The 18,300-nt window shown below is 43.6% G+C and overlaps 1 protein-coding gene across 2 annotated transcripts in view; it reads left to right on the top strand.

Moving 5' to 3' along the window:
• Positions 1-2,952: 2,952 nt before the first annotated feature.
• The window catches only part of SRGAP1 (SLIT-ROBO Rho GTPase activating protein 1), a 218,007-nt gene continuing 202,659 nt past the window's right edge, over positions 2,953-18,300 (top strand). For both annotated transcript variants that reach the window (XM_032220782.1, XM_032220783.1), the window contains exons 1-3: positions 2,953-3,038; positions 4,053-4,210; positions 6,579-8,573. In XM_032220782.1, coding sequence (XP_032076673.1) covers positions 8,507-8,573 — 67 coding nt within the window. In that variant the 5' untranslated portion in view covers positions 2,953-3,038; positions 4,053-4,210; positions 6,579-8,506. The remainder of the gene's footprint in view (positions 3,039-4,052; positions 4,211-6,578; positions 8,574-18,300) is intronic.

Genomic DNA, 18,300 nt, shown 5'->3' with positions numbered 1-18,300 from the left:
TTCCAATTTAATAAAGCAGGCATGTTGGCACATAGCTGTGGGATCCCAACTCTGGAAGTTACATCAGAATGCCACCCAGTTAAAAGTTCATGATCTTGTCCCCACACCCACAATCCATCACATGGTCCAATCTCCTTCTTCCATGCTGGCGTCCATGCCCAGCTTCTTCCGGTCAGGTGTACTGGTGTGGAGACAAAGGATGACCTTGGCTTCTAGCAAAGAATGAAAAACAATACATTCCAAAATCCTACTCCTTCTATTCCCCCCTCCCATTGACTATACTTAAAGAAACAGCATAATGAAATAAGAGAAAGTGTCGCAGGCCAAAATTCTAAAAGGAATATAAATGCAGGTCTGACAGAATCAGTTTGTCATATGTGTGGTTGTAGATTGCCCATCTAGCTAAAAAAATGAAATTGGCCACAATCAAAGCATTCAATAAATAAGATAATTCTCCATTCAGGTTCTAAAACCATTCAGAAAGTAACAGTGCTGTATTGCAGAGTTCCAATGGTTATTCTAAAAAGTCCTTAACCCTACTGAACTTTTTCACTGAATTCTAGTTCATAAAGTAAATCTTTTCATTTGACCCTAAGACTTCTATTTCTATTACTTCTATTTCTGTGGAATATCTTGCTAATATTGTCTGAATCCCATGGCTTTTGGAAGAAGGCAATGGAAAACTACTTTGTATTGTTGCAAGAAAAGTTATACATATACACATCCTAGCATTTTAATTCCCTTGTTAAAAATGTTATTTTTTTATAGCCAACTGAATGGGTTGCATACAAACCTGATCATATGATCCACTGAAATTAATTGGGTGTAAATGAATTATCAGTTATTGACTATCAAACTAAGAACTATAATCTTATGTTTTTGTTATTTATTTTAGTATAGAAATTAAATAAACATTAGAAAAGAAAAATCTTCATATTAAGCATAATTTTAAGTAAATCTGTATTTTGTTTACACACATATAAAATCTAATAAAAGAACTTAATGATGAGAATTTCTTGTATCACTTCTGCAGACTGCTCCCTTGAAAATGAATTCCAACTTTCTCACTTAAGAAAGCTAATGGGTTTCATTATGATGTGAGCTTAGTCAATCTCAATGGTATTTCAGGAAGGGTATTCAAAGGATGTCTCTTCTTTAATAGCATAACTCATAAACTGTTCAACAGCTAATGAAAGACTGCAATGCAAAAGCTTTTAGTGCTATTTTGTTATGCTTGTGCATTTATAGTTATGACATCATGTGTTTAAATATAAATCACTGCTTTTATGACGGAGAAATGTGTGCTGATCCCTATAATTTACAGTTCCTGAGTCTAAAGGCACATCCAGGCGGCCAGTTCAACATGTTCTGTTCCAGCCAGTGAGGCGACATAAAGTAGGCCAGCATAATTTGCTGTCTCAACAGCTGATCTCTATTCCGCCTCAGTAACAAAGCTGGCAAATGGTGCTGTCTCAACAGCTTTAATATGCAGCAAATTAAGGAGTCTCCCTAATGTTGCATGGGACTGGGAAAAGAGAGATGAGTTTTGGCAAATGGGTTTGGTCTTCTCTGAACCTGATCTATGGGATAGATGGGGGCTTTCTGCCTTTCCTGCTTTACTAGGAAGCCTACACTTACTGCACAAGGCAAAGAACACAGCTGCTGTCTCAAGGGGGTTTATAGATTATCACTCCCTCTCATTATGCTCCTCATGCTCGGGTTTTTTCTTCACTCAACTTTGTCTTCACCTTTTCACTTTTCTTCCTTGTTTTCCCCCCTCACTTTATCACTCTATCTTCAGTCAGGGAGATATAATTTTCTTCATTACTTTTGTCCATTGACATCTCTCCCTCTATTGCTCACTCCACTAGCCCATTGTAACATTCATTTTTGGCCCTGCTCTGGCATATAAGTGACCCATCAATACCTGTGTGGACAAAGAGCCTGCATAGTGAGAGCTTAACCTTATACAAAAGTCTCCAGTGATCAGTGGAGAGAAATATGTCCACTGTAGCAGAAAATGACCAATAGGAACATGTTAAATTCTGGTGAAATACCACAAACTGTGCTTCAGGATTATATGAAAAACTCTTTTAACACTGGAACAGATAAACATGAAACTAAGTGGCCTCAGTAGTGGGTAGTGGTTGAGAAAAGGCTGGTTCATAAGGTTGTGTTTTTTAAAAAAGTTTTGTAAGGAATCTTACATAGTAGCTGCGATTAAAGGAACATGGGATGAGCAATTAGATGTCCTTCTCATATAGTCAGATGAGGCTACACCTAAAACACCATATACTCTCATTCCTTTAGACCAGTGGTTCCCAAAGTCGGCGGTACTGCCCCCTGGGGGGTAGTGGGATGACTTAGGGGGATGCTAAGAGGCAAGGGGGGTGGCAGGGGGGCGCTAAGAGGCAAGGGGGAGCGACAGGCGACAGAAAAGGAGCCGCGCTGAGCCTACAGCTTCAGCTGGCCAGCCTGCCATAAATGCCCCTTCTTTGTTGATCTACTCGATACTACCACTACTGCTTCTTGCTGCTGCTGCTGCCCGCCGCGGCAACTTAAGCAACAGCAGAATCAATCCTAACTACCAGCGGCCTCAACCACCGCCCAGCAAGAGAGAGAGAGAGAGAGAGAAGGAGGGTGGGAGGAAAAACATACAGAGAGCGTGCAACCGAGCAGAGGGGGGGGGGGAGTTGAAACAACTAAATCGGAAGACACCAAGCCGCTCCCACGCAGCGGCTAGACACACGCCGCTCAGGGCTTCCCCCCCCTCCCCTCTGGACCAAGCGCCACAGCTCGGAACGCATGTGCTCCCTGAGCCCACCGAAGACATGGGCTGCTCCCGTCCTCCTTCCTACCCGTCCCGTTAAATGGTTGCTTCTGGCCTTTTGCTTACCGCGCATTCCTCGGGGTAGCCAGTCAATTGGCGCATGCTCCATCGATCCGTTCGCTGTGCGGCAGTACTGCGTTCCGGAGGCAGGGAGCCCTCTTTTCTGCGGGTGCACGAAGGACGATCCCGGGACCGGGGATCTCCATATGTGCGTGTGGCAACTAAAATCCTCCGGCGACACAAAAAAGGGGGTGGTGGGTGGTGTTCCTTGGGTGGGAAGGGAGCAGCAGGGCAATGGCCAAAGGGAATTTTGGCGTGGGCGACGACGAAGCAAGTTTTACATGAACTCCAGGGGCAAACGGTAGGAAACGGGCTGCTCTTTTTAAGTGTCTTTTAAGACAAACCATCACCCAAAACTACTGGAAACTAGAGTAAGGAGTTAATGCCTCTGAAAAGACTCCTGATACCATAGGAGAGGAAAACAGTTCTGATGCTTTTAGAGCAGTGTCTCTCAACCTTGGCAACTTGAAGATGTCTGGAGTTCAACTCCCAGAATTCCCCAGCCAGTATTCCCTGGCTGCGGAATTCTGGGAGTTGAACTCCAGACATCTTCAAGCTGCCAAGGTTGGGAAACATTGCACTCTACTAAGTGACTTAAAACCAGACATTGGGAAACTGGTATCACTTCATCAAGCCCATCTATCACATTAAGAATTTACTGAACAGGGAAGTAATTACTAAATTTTACTGAGTTTACTGAGTTTACTAAGTTACTATGGTTCTTGATAAGTGACTATCAGACTTTGAAAACCTGGTATCACTGGATCATGTTCAACAATTTTGTTGAATTACCATTAACTAAAAAGATTTTTAAATTGGATTTTGAATAAATGTGCAATTGTTAGTTTTAAATTTTACTGTTACTATCTTCCTTCTGTCGTGCAAACCACCCAGTCACATGACACCCCCCCAGCAATGCCCACCAAGCCACGCCCACAGAACCAGTAGTAAAAAAAATTGAATTCCACCACTGGGTGGGGGGCACTGAGGATCGGTTTGTAGCACCAAGGGGGCGGTGGACTGAAAAAGTTTGGGAACCACTGCTTTAGACCAACCCACGATGTTATAAATTGGAGACACTCCTCTTGAAAACATAAATTTTTAAATTGCTGATAAATTTATTATTTACAATTTAATAGTAAGATGGATATTTTGTCTGCAGAAAGTTGCAGTTGTTGAGGGGGAAAAACTGTGTTTGAACTCAAGGAGCTGTGTACCATGTCTTCTACACTGGGGTACGAAAGTGCCCTTTCTCAATTGTTATCAACTACCAGAAGTTATCCTTTAGCAACATACTGAAAGCCACATTTCCCATGCCAGGTATGTAATAGCTTAAGCTGTTCCTTCTTGCCAGTTTTTAGAATTTCTTCTGTATAAAGAACAAGTAGACCTCTTTCATCAAATACTTTAATATTTTAATAGAAGACCTTATATTTACATATGCAATCTTCTTTCTGATCCAGTATAATAATTACTTCAACTTACCTATAAACAGTATGTGCAATTTATATTAATACCTAGAGATACTGCCATGAACTACTCCCACTATATTTTGCCTACTGATAAAATGCCTCACTTTTATAGGTCTAATTTGTGTAAATAGAAAAGGATTAAGCAGCAAGGGAAGAAATTTGCCTAAAATGAAATAATCACATTAGCAGGGCAAAAAATGGAATGAGCAAAGCTTCAAACAGACTGCATGTTAATGAAAATAGGTCATAACAAACATAAAACATAATTTCTTTTAAGTGAAAGCTATAATTTACAAGATTGCCTTCATGAGCCCTTCCTATATATATAAATAAAAACAGCCTTTAAAAATTAACCTTTCAGATGTCCTCAATATTCTCTCTATTCTCATATAAATTCTTTTTGAGTTACATTCTATGATCCAAACATGATTTCTTGTCATTTAGTCATTGCTGACTTCAGACCATGAGCTTAGTAACTTCTTTAACAACTTGAAAGACGATTGTATCATTATAAACCTAGAATCTTTCTTCAATCCTTAGATTATTCTAATTAATTCAGCCAAGCCATATTACAGTCCACATAAAATTTGGTTACTAAATTTTGTCATGATTATCTGAAGAAAGATAGTTTCAGTCCCAGACATATTTCCCCTGATTATATTGCAACCAGTGGTGGGTTGCTGGCGGTACGCCCAGGTACGAGCATACGGGAGCCTGCCCAGAGCACTGGATACCGTTCTGGTACGGTGCTCCGGAGGGCCCACCCGCCTGCCTGTGCTCCTTACCTGTCCTTTAAAGCCTTTGGTGCTTCCGTGCACGCCGCGTACAGTGCCTGTGCGACGCTCTGCCAAGCAGCTGGAGCATTGCGGAGGCATTGCTGGAAGGTAAGACAAATCCACGTGCTGCACGTGTGCACCGCACGGATTCAGGTAGAGGACGCCGGGTCGTATGGCGTCCTCCACATGTATGGTTGCAATGGGGTCCGGAACCTACCACTGATTGCAAACTGAAATGTACATCTCAGCCTACGTTAAGGCTATGTGTAGGGCCTACCAAGTCCTAGAGTTGTGCCTAACATCCTGTACTAGAATAAGTAACAATTATTCTGGTATTTAATATAGAATTCTCTGAAAGTGATTGTTCAATTAAAATGTTCATATGCAACAGAAATCTTTAAAAAAAAATAAAAGTACATTTTGCTTTATGCTTTAAATCAGTGGTCCCCAACCTTTTTATCGCCGCGGACCAGTCAGCCTTTGATAATTTTACCGTGGCCCGCTGAGCGCGCACAGGGGTGGGGGGGCGTTGTTCGCGACGACACATTGATTGCGTACCTGCGCGGGGCTCTCTTCCCTGGAGCCTTTGCGCATGGCCCAGGAGCTTTTGCGCACGGCCCAGGAGCCTTTGCGCTGCAGCGATCATGTCCCCCGGCCGCTGCAGCAATCATGGCCCACGGCCGCTGCGCGGCCCGGTGCCAGGTACTCCACGGTCCGGCACCGGTCCACGGACCGGGGGTTGGGGACCACTGCTTTAAATAATATCTCAATGTATGATGTAGTGGCTTAATGGGATAATGAATTTTAATTAGTAGAAGGCCTGTTGTTGTTGTTAGTTGCAAAGTCATGTCCAACCCATTGCGACCCCATGGACAACGTTCCTCCAGGCCTTCCTGTCCTCTACCATCCTCTGGAGTCCATTTAAGCTTACATCTACTGCTTCAGTGATTCTACCCAGCCACCTTATTCTATGTCGTCTCCTTCTTCTTTTGCCCTCAGTCTTTCCCAGCACTAGGGTCTTCTCCAGGGAGTCCTTCCTTCTCATTAGGTGCCAAAGTATTTAAGTTTTGAGAAATTCAAAAATTGAGAAGGCCTATCTTGCTTTATCTACTTCCGAGTGTAATTCTGAAAAAAAAAAAAACAAATTTTAAAATCCAAGTTGGATAAAGTAAGGTTTTTCATAGAAAGGCATGGATTATGATGTTTAAATAGTCAAATTGAAAACTAGGGTCAGACTACAGATAGAGAGCTAGAATCATGGTTTTCTCCCTCCCCCCCCCAACACACACTTCTCTTATCTTGTTATCAGCTACCCAATATAAAAGCCAGGTCAGTCCCTTCAGAGATATAAGAAATAAAGCTTATTTAAATCATTTTCAGCTCTATGGAAGAAATGACCCTCACCATCAACTGACATGAATTATTCTGCATTTGGTTTAGGCTTTTACAAACTGCGGCTGTCAAGGGCCAGGGGGGTTCAACTCTTATTCGGCTATGAAGCCTACTAAGGCCAGACACATCTGAACCTCCGATTTTCAGAGAGTTATTATAAAACTGGTCGAGGAAGTCATCTCAGCTCCTTGGAAAAACGGATTAAACATGAGATACCGGTATATATTATTTAATACATTGCTTAAATGCCATAAACATCAATTTCGATCGTCAATCTTGGAAACAGTTTAGAAAAAGAAGAAATCTAAAAGATTCCTATCATTGCTCGCAACTTAACAATCATTTTCTGTCAGTCTTGCAAGCATCAATGTAGTATTATCTATATTTCGCAAGCCGAGGGCCTTCGCCGTGGCATGGAGTTCTTCCTTCGCCTTCGGATCTAGAGGGTTCGCGCGTGTCTTCCACAAAGATGGGTGTGGTTCCTCCTCCTTCCAGGCGCATTCGTGGAAGATAGAAATATAGACGCGTGCGCACATCTAGACATTATTCCTCGGTGTAAGATCATCATAATACTCTCGTTTCCCCTCTAATAGCTATTTAGTAGGATTCTCAAAAGGGACGGGATGGCGGCGGCATCTAAGATGAACACAGTTTCCAAGCGAACACAAGGAAACAAGGCTCTGGCGATGATCTTGCGACGAGGTTGCAGACGTGATAGCTCCAAACTAAGCAACCGCCCTTCTCTTTCCTCCTCCTCCCACCTCCGTCTTCCAGCTTGATGACTTCCAGACAGAGGCGCCTTTACTTTCCACACCGGGACGGAGCGCTTCCCGACACCTTCTCTTCGCCCAGCGCTCCTTTCCCCAGCACAGCCCCGCTCACCAGATGCTCGCCGGGAGAAGGAAGAGGACAGGCGCCGCGCGACTCAACTGCCCTCCCTCCCCCTCTGCAGCTGCTCCGAGTCCCGGGCAGCGGCAGCGGCAGCGCGCTTAGCAAAACCGGCGCTTAAGCACAGCCTCCAGCGGCCGCCTGGGCACAGCCCTCTCGCTCCTTCGCCCCGGGAGGCACTCAGCAACCTCGCTCGCTACGTCCCACCTTCTGGTCCCTGCCATTGGACGGCAGAAGAACCTGCGTAGTTGCCGTTGGCTACTAGACACGTCGCTCCGCGTAGGGAGGGGAAAGAACGCAAAAGGCGCTTGGACGCCACTGGGCAGGAGGAGGCTGAATCTTTCTCCCCGCTTGAGCACCTCGGATGGGCTGCTTGTCTTCTTTCACGGTTCAGGTCAACAGCTGAGGGAAGCGACGGCAAAGCGGTGGACTCGGTTAAAGGCTTGGCGGAAGTCCCAGCTGGAGGAGGCGAGGCGAAAGAGGGCGAAGCGAGAACTTTGTTGGGCGGGTGAGGCTGCTGGCTTCTCCGGGAGACGCTTTGAGCGGCTGCAGGAGGTTGAGTTAGACGGCGCCTCGCCCGGGTCTCTCGGGAGCGGGTCGCCTGCGTAGCTCTCGCTTTCCGGGAGGAGGCGACAAGAGCGATAGCAGCTGCCGAGAGCTCCTCGAGTGCCGCCGGACGCGCCGGAGACTAGCTGAGCACGACCTGGGATCCATCCCTTCTCGCCCGAGGCAGGCGATGCTTCCAGGGGACGCTCGACGAAGCTTCGGAGAAGAGCAGCCGCGGTACTGAGCAAAAGGAGGCGAACGCCCCGCCTAGCGCTGCTCTCTTCCTCGCAGTCCTTACTGCCGAAGATGGTGCCCGCCCCGGGATTACTTTAAAGCCTTCTCTTCGGCCCCTCTTTTGTGGAGGTGAGCTGGAGGGACCGACGCCAGCTACTCCGAGAACCGGCAGGCTCTGGCGTGGGACGCGTTGCTTAGTGCCGCGCCTAACCGAGCCGATCTCCCTTCTCTGGGAAGACGGTAATCCTGTAACCCCAACTCCGGAATCTTCTCTAGCCGTGTAAAACGGGAAAAAAACCGTCCGGATAATGTCCTCCTCAAGCAGATTCAAAAAGGACAAAGAGATTGTAGCCGAGTACGAAAGTCAAGTGAAAGGTAAAAAAGCCTGTAGTTTGTTTCTATTTCTTCCCCCATTGCTACCCTCACCTGTTCGGTTACGCTTCCCTGCCCTCTCCGTGCTGAGGACAGAGTGCAAATCCCTCCTTCAGGATTAATCAGCCGGAAAAACATAGCCACGGTATGATCTGTGTGGATCAAACTTGGCACTCAATTGCATTGATTGAAATCAAGGGTGACGGGAAAATCCACGCTTGTATCACTGAAAACTGTTGATGGGCTGTAGTAATATTGCTGTTGATGTGTCAGCTGTGTCGGGGTAAATGAAATCGTTTTAAAGGGTAAGTGCTCCAACTTCCAGGAGACACTAACCCGGGAGTCATCCAGTTCATCCTTCAGTCCTCTGAGGAAAAGGAAGGGGGGGGGGAACATTGGTAAGCAATCCTTTATATCCTACCAGCCATCTTTATAAACTCTTTACTGAGCAGAAATCTGGAAGAGAGGTTTAATTTTTTTAAAGTTAATTATGCACTTACTGTATAATAATTGTAATGTATAGTTTCCTTTCTTTGAGTGAAGTGTATGAACTTGTCTAGTTACCCTAAATTCTTTTGGCCATTGATTTGGTTCACATCTGTCGTATATATCCAATTCACTTTCATTCAATCTATCAGGGCTGTTCAAAATACTTTTTAAAAGTATCCTTTTAGAGACAAAGAGAACCACAGTGGTTTGTCCATTTCATATGTTTTTCTTCAGTTATTACCTTTTCATGTTACAAAAATTATATTTGAAAAACTACTTTTTATTATATTTTCTGTTCTTCCATATACTATATAGCCTTCAAGAAAAAGGCTAATGGAATAAAATCTTCCAACTACTTAACTGGAGTTCAGAGGATAGAAAAAATAGACATGCAGTAGTAACAATTTAAAATACAATATTTATGACTTGATTTGCTCACAAAATATACAAAGTATACAAGTTGGGATGTTCCTTCTTTTACAAATGGAGCTACAACCTGTGGAACTTAAATATTTTGTTTTAGGAGTAACAAGTTATTGTTGAAAACCAAATAAAATCAGTATTGCTATAATACATTGTGTTTTCTGGGTTTGCCTTGTCCTCCATCAAAGTTACAAAAAGCTTCTTTTCAGAAAAAAATAGGTCAAAAAGGTGATGGTGATGGGAAGTTCAGATTTCATGAGTTGTCACATGAAGTCTTGTTTAACCAGTTTTAATTTCTGAACATGTAGTAATATCAACAGTTATTACTGTCTTTGTATGTAGATTTTATTAAGTAAACTTCCATGTATTAGTTTAGTTCTTAATTTGGTATATTTTGCACTATTTTGTATTGTATTCAATTCATAGTACTTCATAATTCATACTTCATAAATCCTTTCCCCCCTTTCACATCTCTTATTAAAGGATCCAATATGGTGGTCATTTTGAATTTATATGACAGTGTTAATGCAGAGTTCTTTAGCATATTTGTGGAGTATTGGAATGGTGCAGTAGAGGCTCTTGGTATCTAAGATTTTGAATTAAAATTGGGTTTTATTAAGGACTTACCGATATACTCGAGTATAGGCCGAGTTTTTCAGCCCACTTTTTGGGCTGAAAAAAGCTGCCTCGGCTTATACTCGAGTCAGTGAAAAATTTGCCCAAATGGAGGAGAAAAAGGGGCGCCCCTTTTTCTCCTCCATTTCGGGACCCAGTGGAAGTTCTCTGCGCGAGGTGAAATGGCCGGCAGCAGCCTCACTCTCCTGCCGTGGCTTCCGTTTCAGTCGCGCAGAGAACTTCCACTCGCTTCCCGGGCTTGTGTTCTGATGAGGGGGAAAGAGAGGACTTTCCTTACGCCCGCATGAGAGCTGGACGTAAGGACTTTACCCCATTGATGAGGCGGGCGGCGCGGATTGTAGCAAGGACGGCCGCCGATCGCAGCCTGGCTGCGCTGGCGGGGACGGGCGGGGCGGGGTGGGATGAGACTCCCCACTCGCCAAGATGGTAGGACTCCAAGTCCCATCCCCTCCACCCGTCCCCACCAGCGCAGCCCCTGCCGCATCAGCCGGAATCTAATTTCCCCCTCATCAGAGCTCGGCGCGGATTGTAGCAAGGACGGCCGCCAATCGCAGCCCGATTGCGCCAGGGGGGTTCCGCTGGTTGAAAGAAAGTCCTTCTTTGCACCAAGCGCTTTTCCCTCCCAACTAATTATAACTAATTATATTAATTAGATAGATCAGTGTTTCTCCACCTTGAAGACTTGAAAATATGTGGACTTCAACTCCCAGAATTCTGGGAGTTGAAGGTCCACACCACTTTCAAGTCTCCAAGGTGGAGAAACACTGAGATAGATGATCCACTGTGTTTATTTTTGGAAAAAAGCGCCTCCTGCTCTGGACTTGCCGGGAACGCGATCGCGTCTCTCTCTCTCTCCTCTTCCCCCCACCCCCGGCTGTTCCCACCCGGGAATGTTCTGGCGGCTAGGCGGAGGGTGCGTGTGCGTGCATGTGTGTCAGGGTGGGGAGGCTAAGAGGGCGAGGTGAGATCTGGCGGGACCGCCTTTATCACCCGCCGAGCTTCTTTCCCCCCGTCTTTTCCTCCGCTCGCACGACTTCCTTTCTCCCGTGGGCTGACAGGTGGGGTGGGTTTCCCTCCTCCTCCTCCCTGCTGGACGTGGATCTGCGGCGTGGGTGGCCCGTCCTTTGTTGCCCGCCGGCGGCAGGTCGCGGCAAAGAGAGGGAGAGGGAGAGAGAGAGAAATGCCGCCGCTCCCCGGCTCGCCTCTTTTTCCCGGGATCGCCGTGATGCTTTGAGTTTTCCTTCTGCGGAGGTGGGGTGGAAGAAGAAGAAGTGGGGCCCTTCCCCGCTTCTTCTCGGACTACCTAAGTGTTGGGTGCGCTGTCCCCATCTGGGCAAGTAGTGCTGACTCATCAGGTGTCTGGGAACGGGTGGGGCTGAGGAGCGGCTGGGGGTGGGGGGTGTTTCACAGAGCGGCTGGGGGGTGGGGGGTGTTTTACAAAGGGATGAGGTGGACTGAATTACCCCCTTGTATCTGCTGGCTGCAGCCTTCTGTGTGCAGAGTCCAGACACTGCTGACTCATCAACATGAGGTCACCCATAAGTATGCTCTGCACACACACAGACACACACACAAAAAAAGGAATGGGGGCTAACTAGGGTTAAGGGGAGGAAAGGAAAAAGGGGGACCCAAACAGATAATCTGCTGATTCATCATTTTGGGGGTAGTCAGACTTGACCTCGGATCCCCTTTCTTTCAGCTGTTTTGTCTATAAGCCCTTGTGACAGTTGCTGACCCTTAGCATTACTGTAGCACTGTGTGTATTTATAGGTAGGGAAGAGTGTGAACATGGTAAAAATGGTTTATGGGGTCATTGGGAATCCTTTGGGGAATGAATGGGAGAGCTGCTGGGATGTCCTTATACTCTGTGCACACCGATGCTGACACTCTTGTTTGGATGGTAAAATTGTAGGTCCTGAAAACCTTAGCTTTATGGGAACACTCCTTCTGTTGCAGTGCATGTTGTCTCTTAGACCAGTGTTTTTCAACCACTGTGCCGTGGCACACTAGTGTACCGTGACATAGTGAATAGAGAGAGAGAGGATGTGTATAATTAAGGTGACCAGACGTCCCTAGCAAGGCCGTGGGCTGGCAGTAACCGCCGCGGCTAGCTCCCTCCCCCCCCCCCCCCCCGGTCAAAGGTGTCCCTCTTACCAATCTGAAAATCTGGTCACCTTAATCATGAGGTGAGTGAAGTATTTCATTGAATACACCGGTATTGTGTGATAATAATTTGTTATCCAGAGCAAATTTTACAATGGCTACTGTATATTTAATGGGCACAGGCAGGCTGTATATGTTATTCAATGGGCAATGGCAGGCTGTAATTAATGGACACAGGGCAGGTTGTATATTCAATGGGCACAGGCAGGACACTGGTAGAATGTATATTATGAGCCTATGAGTTTTGAAGGATTTTAACTCTTGTGTTTTAGCTTGGTTGCTGAATGAGCTAAGGTTTTTGTACTTTTAAAGTTATTGTTGATACCATATTGTTTTTATTGACCCTCTTTTCCACTTACAGAGATAGTTTACTGTTTTTCTTTGAAATAAATATTCAAAAACATTATTGGTATCTATTTTTATTTTTGAAATTTACCGGTAGCTGCTGCATTTCCCACCCTAGGCTTATACTCGAGTCAATAACTTTTCCAGTTTTTTGTGGTAAAATTAGGTGCCTCGGCTTATATTCGGATCGACCTATACTCGAGTATATACGGTAGTCCTTTCCATCTACTTCATCTCATTCTGTTCATTTTGCCTTCCCCCCCTCTACAATTCCTTCATTAATGTAAGCTTCTAATTAAAAACATAAATGCATGTGTAACATATAAATCCTCTTTGTGTAACTATTAATATAAATGCAAGATTGTGATGAAATATTGAAACTCTTTAGCAACCTGTATTCTTTAAATTCCTGCATTCTTTGTAGTAAGATTCTGCATGGTTTGTCTTCTTTTGTTAAGATTTATTTTTTAAGTTTGATCCAGCAAAACTAACAACAAAATTCAGAGCAAATCCTCTTTAGATTATTCAGTAAATGTTTGTTTGGTTAGGTTTAGATGTTTTTAAAATATTTCATTTCTAATTTAACTGAATCTCCTGAAATGTCACAGAATTATCTTAGTCCGAAATAAGTGGGATAACACTTTCTTCATTTTACAGAACAGCTTCACCTCCACCAAATCTTTTGTTGGAAGATGAGTTCTTTGGCCCTTTTAAAAGTAGATACTTGTTTCTCTAATATTTCCTCTGGACACAATTAGACTTGACAGGATGAGTTGTTGTAGAAGACCTTTGTTGCTAATGAGTCAGTTTATGGAAGCTTTATCTTTTTTTTATCAGTTCAAATGGTGATTTCTGTGATACAATGAGGAGTAGTTTAATACTCAATAGAGTTTCATAAACTAGTGTTAGAATGAGGCTAATAGTTAACTATTACATTTATTTTATTCTTCCTATCAATATTTATATCCTTAGATGAATAAATAAATATTTTTGTGTTTTACCCCATTGTGACAAATAATTTTCCATTACAAATGAAGCAAGCTGCAAACTTATCAATTGCTATTTTATGTATTAGTGTCTCTTGAAAAAAAGCAAGCGTGGAAGGAACTGAATGCCTTTGTTTATAGGCCATTTGAAGTAATACTCTACCATTATTTCTTTATCAAAAACCCATTAGGCTTAAAACAATTCTCTTGTGTACTATTAAAATATTATACTGGAGTTAATGGGATATCAAATGTTTCTGAGATCACCTCTTGAAGTGTAGGTCGGATAGTTCTTAATTGCTTGCTTAATGTGCTTGTCATTTATGGTCATCAGTACTTTTCTGGCTCATTGTTAGTCAAAATTAACTACTGTGGCTTGTAAAGAGGATGGTAGTATTGAGTGGACAATTTATTTATTTGTAGAATTTATTGGCAACTCATCTTACCTCAGGGTAACTCTGGATGGCTTACAGTCCACAGTTGATGTAACCTAACATATATGTTCAGAGTTACTATATAGCATGGAAATATTTTGAGATTTTGTTTAATATCAACAAATATTTTCAAGAATACTCTCTGTTCTGAAGGCAAGATAAATTACTATTCCATCCATATATTCTATAACATTCTAGAAACATATTGCAATTAGCAAGAAGATATTAAGAATGAAAATCAGAGTTCATTTGTTTGTGAATCTTTGGAATTGTACAAAGTGTGCATGCTCAGTGAACCGGTAGTAAACCAGTTAGGAACCCACCACTGGTTGTGATGCATATTGACAATTCACCCATGGATTTTTTTTTTTTTTTTAAAAATCAATTTTAACCAAAAGGGAAAAAAATATCTTCACGCATTTCAGCTTTCCATACAAAGCCTAGGACTATCTCAATACATGAACTGTATACTAAGTCTGGAGGTAATAAAATGACCTTGTGAAAATGTGAGGGATCAAACATCATAAGCAAACATAGTTTAAAAGTTGTAACAGCAACTATAGAGGGTCTCTAGACGGGATTTAGCCAGAACAAGCCTCAAAATTACCTCACATAACTGCTGTGAAGGTAAGAGGCTTATGCTATTAAGAGGGCAAGTGGGGGTGAAGTTGCAGCATTTTAAATATAGTAAATAGATTCAACTTGATACATCCCTTTGGAGGAATGACAAGTAAGAGTTGGGATGACAATGCCTTAATGAAGAGGTTTTTTTTTCATTCAGGGCATCAAATCCCACATGAGGTAACAGTCAGAACGAGAATTGAATCTGCCTTTCGATCGGGCTCCTGCCTGGCTTTCCGCACTCTTGCAGCCTCCTCTTCAAAACGGGAAGTACAGTAACCTCAACTCTGCAATCCAAGACTCAGTTCGAAGAACCAAATGCACCTGGTTGGATAGACTCGTAAAGCCCAGCCAACAATGAAGCGAACCCTGTCCCCCTCCTGCGAAGCGCGCCACCGCCATGGGCTCCTGTTGGACAGGGCTGCTGCTGGTCTTGCAGCTTGGGAAGGTGAGGTGGGGCAGGGGGTAGGATGGGGGTGGCCTAGCTGTGGACCCCCGAGGTGCACGAGTGTGGTGCAGGCGGTGCAGGGCCGAGTGTGGCTTATTGGACGCCCTGGGCTCATATCCAATATATACAGTATATATTGTAAACAGAACTGTTAAATTTTTAATTAAAGCAGTTGAGCTAAGAACCTGATACATCAAACAAATTGGGGTTCTCTTCAAAGGAGATTCACTTATCTGATTGGCCCAACTTCTTGTATTACTACATATGTATTTATTTATTTATTTATTTATTTATTTATTATTTATTTATTTATTTATTTATTTATTTATTTATTATTTATTTATTTATTTGGAGTTTTTATATGCCGCCCAATCCCAAAGGACTCCGGTGAAATATACAAGAAATATAAAAAACACATAACGACAAAACAATTTAAAACAACAGACACCCCTCATACATTCATTCTAGTCGGGGCCGGACCTCAACAGTGAGGTCAACAGCCCCAGGCCTGCCGGATTTTATACTGTATTCGGGATTTTAAATTATATATTTTCTTTATCTTATTGATAAGGTCGTAAGACTAAAATTATTTTATTCTAAGAGAAGAATGAATGAATCACTGCCTTTCAGGGCAATAATTATTAGTTCCTTCCTTAACAAAGCACTAATTGGCTCTTGAATCTTCAAATGCAGGTACGGTACTTACTGGTAAATGCAATCACTTGTGGAGCAGGTATCTGATCATCACTAGGTTTGTTGCATGATATTTGTTACTCTGCCTTCTCTGCCTGTGAATTATAGCTGCTGGTGCACATAAATGTCTGTTGGCAGATCTCAAATAGGATTATCTACTTTGCTCTGTCAATTAGGGCATGGTTATAATGCCAACTCTGTCGTTCTCAAACAGGATTAAGAAGGAGTAAGGTCTTACTAAACAAGAAGTTGGCGTTCACTAACAACAGTCTGAAGCTAAGGTGCCTAGCAATCCAATGAACAGAATATGGAATAAAGCAGCTGGATAGAGGAGGAGAACCAGTAACAAATTGCTATTCTCTCCTAGAACAGACTACCTTATTGGTATAGGTAGTCCTCGACTTATGATCACATTTAACCCAAAATTTCTGTTGCTAAGTGAAGGCAGTTGTTTAGTGAATTTTGCCCCATTCTATGATCTTTCTTGCCACCATTGTTAAATGAATCTCTGCAGTTCAGTTAGTTACACAGTTGTTAAGTGAATCTGGCTTTCCCATTGATTTTGCTTTTCAGAAGGTTGCAAAAGGTGATCATATGATCCTGGAACACTGCAACCATCATAAATATGAGTCAATTTTGAACCATAGAAATGCTGTGGTGTCTGGCCAAAGGCCATTTCTGTTGATAGCTACTGTATCTCAACTACTCAAATAATAACAGAGCCCCAGTTTAGCATTTCTCATACTCCTTGGGTCTTTGCTTCCATTAGGGCTTCATAAGCTGAGGAATTGAATTGAATTCAACTCAATTCAATTAGGAAATATTCTCTGATCTGTTTCGGGGGGGGGGGGTTCCTATACTTTTCTCTCTCAGACAATTCTCACTCTAATAGCAAGCAAAATCATAGGAGAAAGCATAGAGCCGTGGGCAGTGATGACCTGCACCTAGCCTACATTTTCAAATACATCCTTTAGGGAAGCCAAAGGCTACAGTTGCAGCAATGATAGTGAAGACCAGTTTCTAACCAGCACTGTGTTGATCTGGTCTTCTTCCTTCTTCCCTAACTTCAAATGACAACAATTGCAACAGCATCTCGTCCTCAGTCATTGCAGGGATGCAGTAGTGATAGCAACAATTGTCCCGCCTTTCAACAAGAGTGGAGAAAGAGGCACCAGCACTCTTACCTCTACTAAACCTGTTGTCATAGGCCAGTGACCCATAAATTCTCCATTACTTTTGGCCCTATTCTAACTTCAATTAGTCTTTTAACCTCTTTTCATTTGTTCCTCAGTTCTTCCACTCATCTTGTCATCCTCCCCCCTTTTGCACATTTCTCCATATTCCTGCCCTTTCCATTCTATCTTGACCAAATTCCTTAGTGTCTTACTGATATCCCTTTCCCATGCTCCTCTGAATACCTTTGCTTTCTGGAAACTGCCTCTTTCTCATCACCACCTTCCTTCTTTGATGCATTCCTTTCACATATCTTCCTTCTCCACACATGGCTTTTTTGCAGCAAGTCCGATAGAGATGCAGCACTTTAGTCCTTCTGGACGCTGCCATCTCATAAACATGTTGTTGGGCTTCCCAGAAAGCCCCCTACACCTTTGCTGCTTTCATAAGTGGCCACGGGAAACGTGGGGGTCGGGACTTGGTTGGTGAAGCGGGCACTGCGCAGGAGGCGTAAGGCAGTTGCCATGATCACCACCATCTGGAATGCCTTTGTTTCAGATCTGCTGCCTTCTGCACGCCCGGTTGGAGATCCACCACCCTCTTCCCTACATATTCATACAATAGGACAGCTTTATTATGACACTGTTTGAGCAGAGAGTGAACTGCCTCCCCTTCTGATTGTGCTCCACCTGTATGGGGAAGCTGCCATGGCCGGGCTCCCCCCTTTCCCCTGCTGCCGGCTGCTTTGTCTTTGTCCGCGCGTGGTAGGGAAGACTCAGAAAACAGCATGTGCGGCGGGCACTGGAGACTTACCTTCTCTTTCCTCTTGGCCAGATCTGCTGCATGAAATGCCTTTGTTTCAGATCTGCCGCCTTCCGTGTGTGTGGTTTTTGCAATTTATGAGATGGCAGCATCCAGAAAGACTAAAGTGCTGCGTCTCTATCGGGCTTGCTGCAAGAAAGCCAGGCTTTCACTATCTACGGCTAGAGGTAGGAAGATGGGAGAGCCTTTGGTGCCAAGTCCCTCTTGTGCCCCCATGAAAATCATACCCCACCCCACCCCTCCAGTTAAATATGCATAGGGTGATAGAGGTTGTTTTAAATGGATAAAAAGCTCGTTATCAAAATCCGAGTGGAAGTGAGGATCCCCGCTGCCTGGACCCCAAAATGGGGTCCTTTATTATCCAGTTATGTTATTATTTCATCTTTGGCCTAATCAGCTGCCACAAGCTTTCTTTTACAAATAGTTCATTAGCTTTTAATGTACTTGCTCTACCTGCCTCCCATTTTCTAGGATAGCAATTGTTCTCAATAGTCATA

This window comes from Thamnophis elegans, chromosome 7, assembly GCF_009769535.1.
Source record: "Thamnophis elegans isolate rThaEle1 chromosome 7, rThaEle1.pri, whole genome shotgun sequence".
NCBI lineage: Eukaryota > Metazoa > Chordata > Lepidosauria > Squamata > Colubridae > Thamnophis > Thamnophis elegans.
Note: the sequence above shows the minus strand (reverse complement) of the source record. Positions and strands in the feature narration are given on the sequence as shown.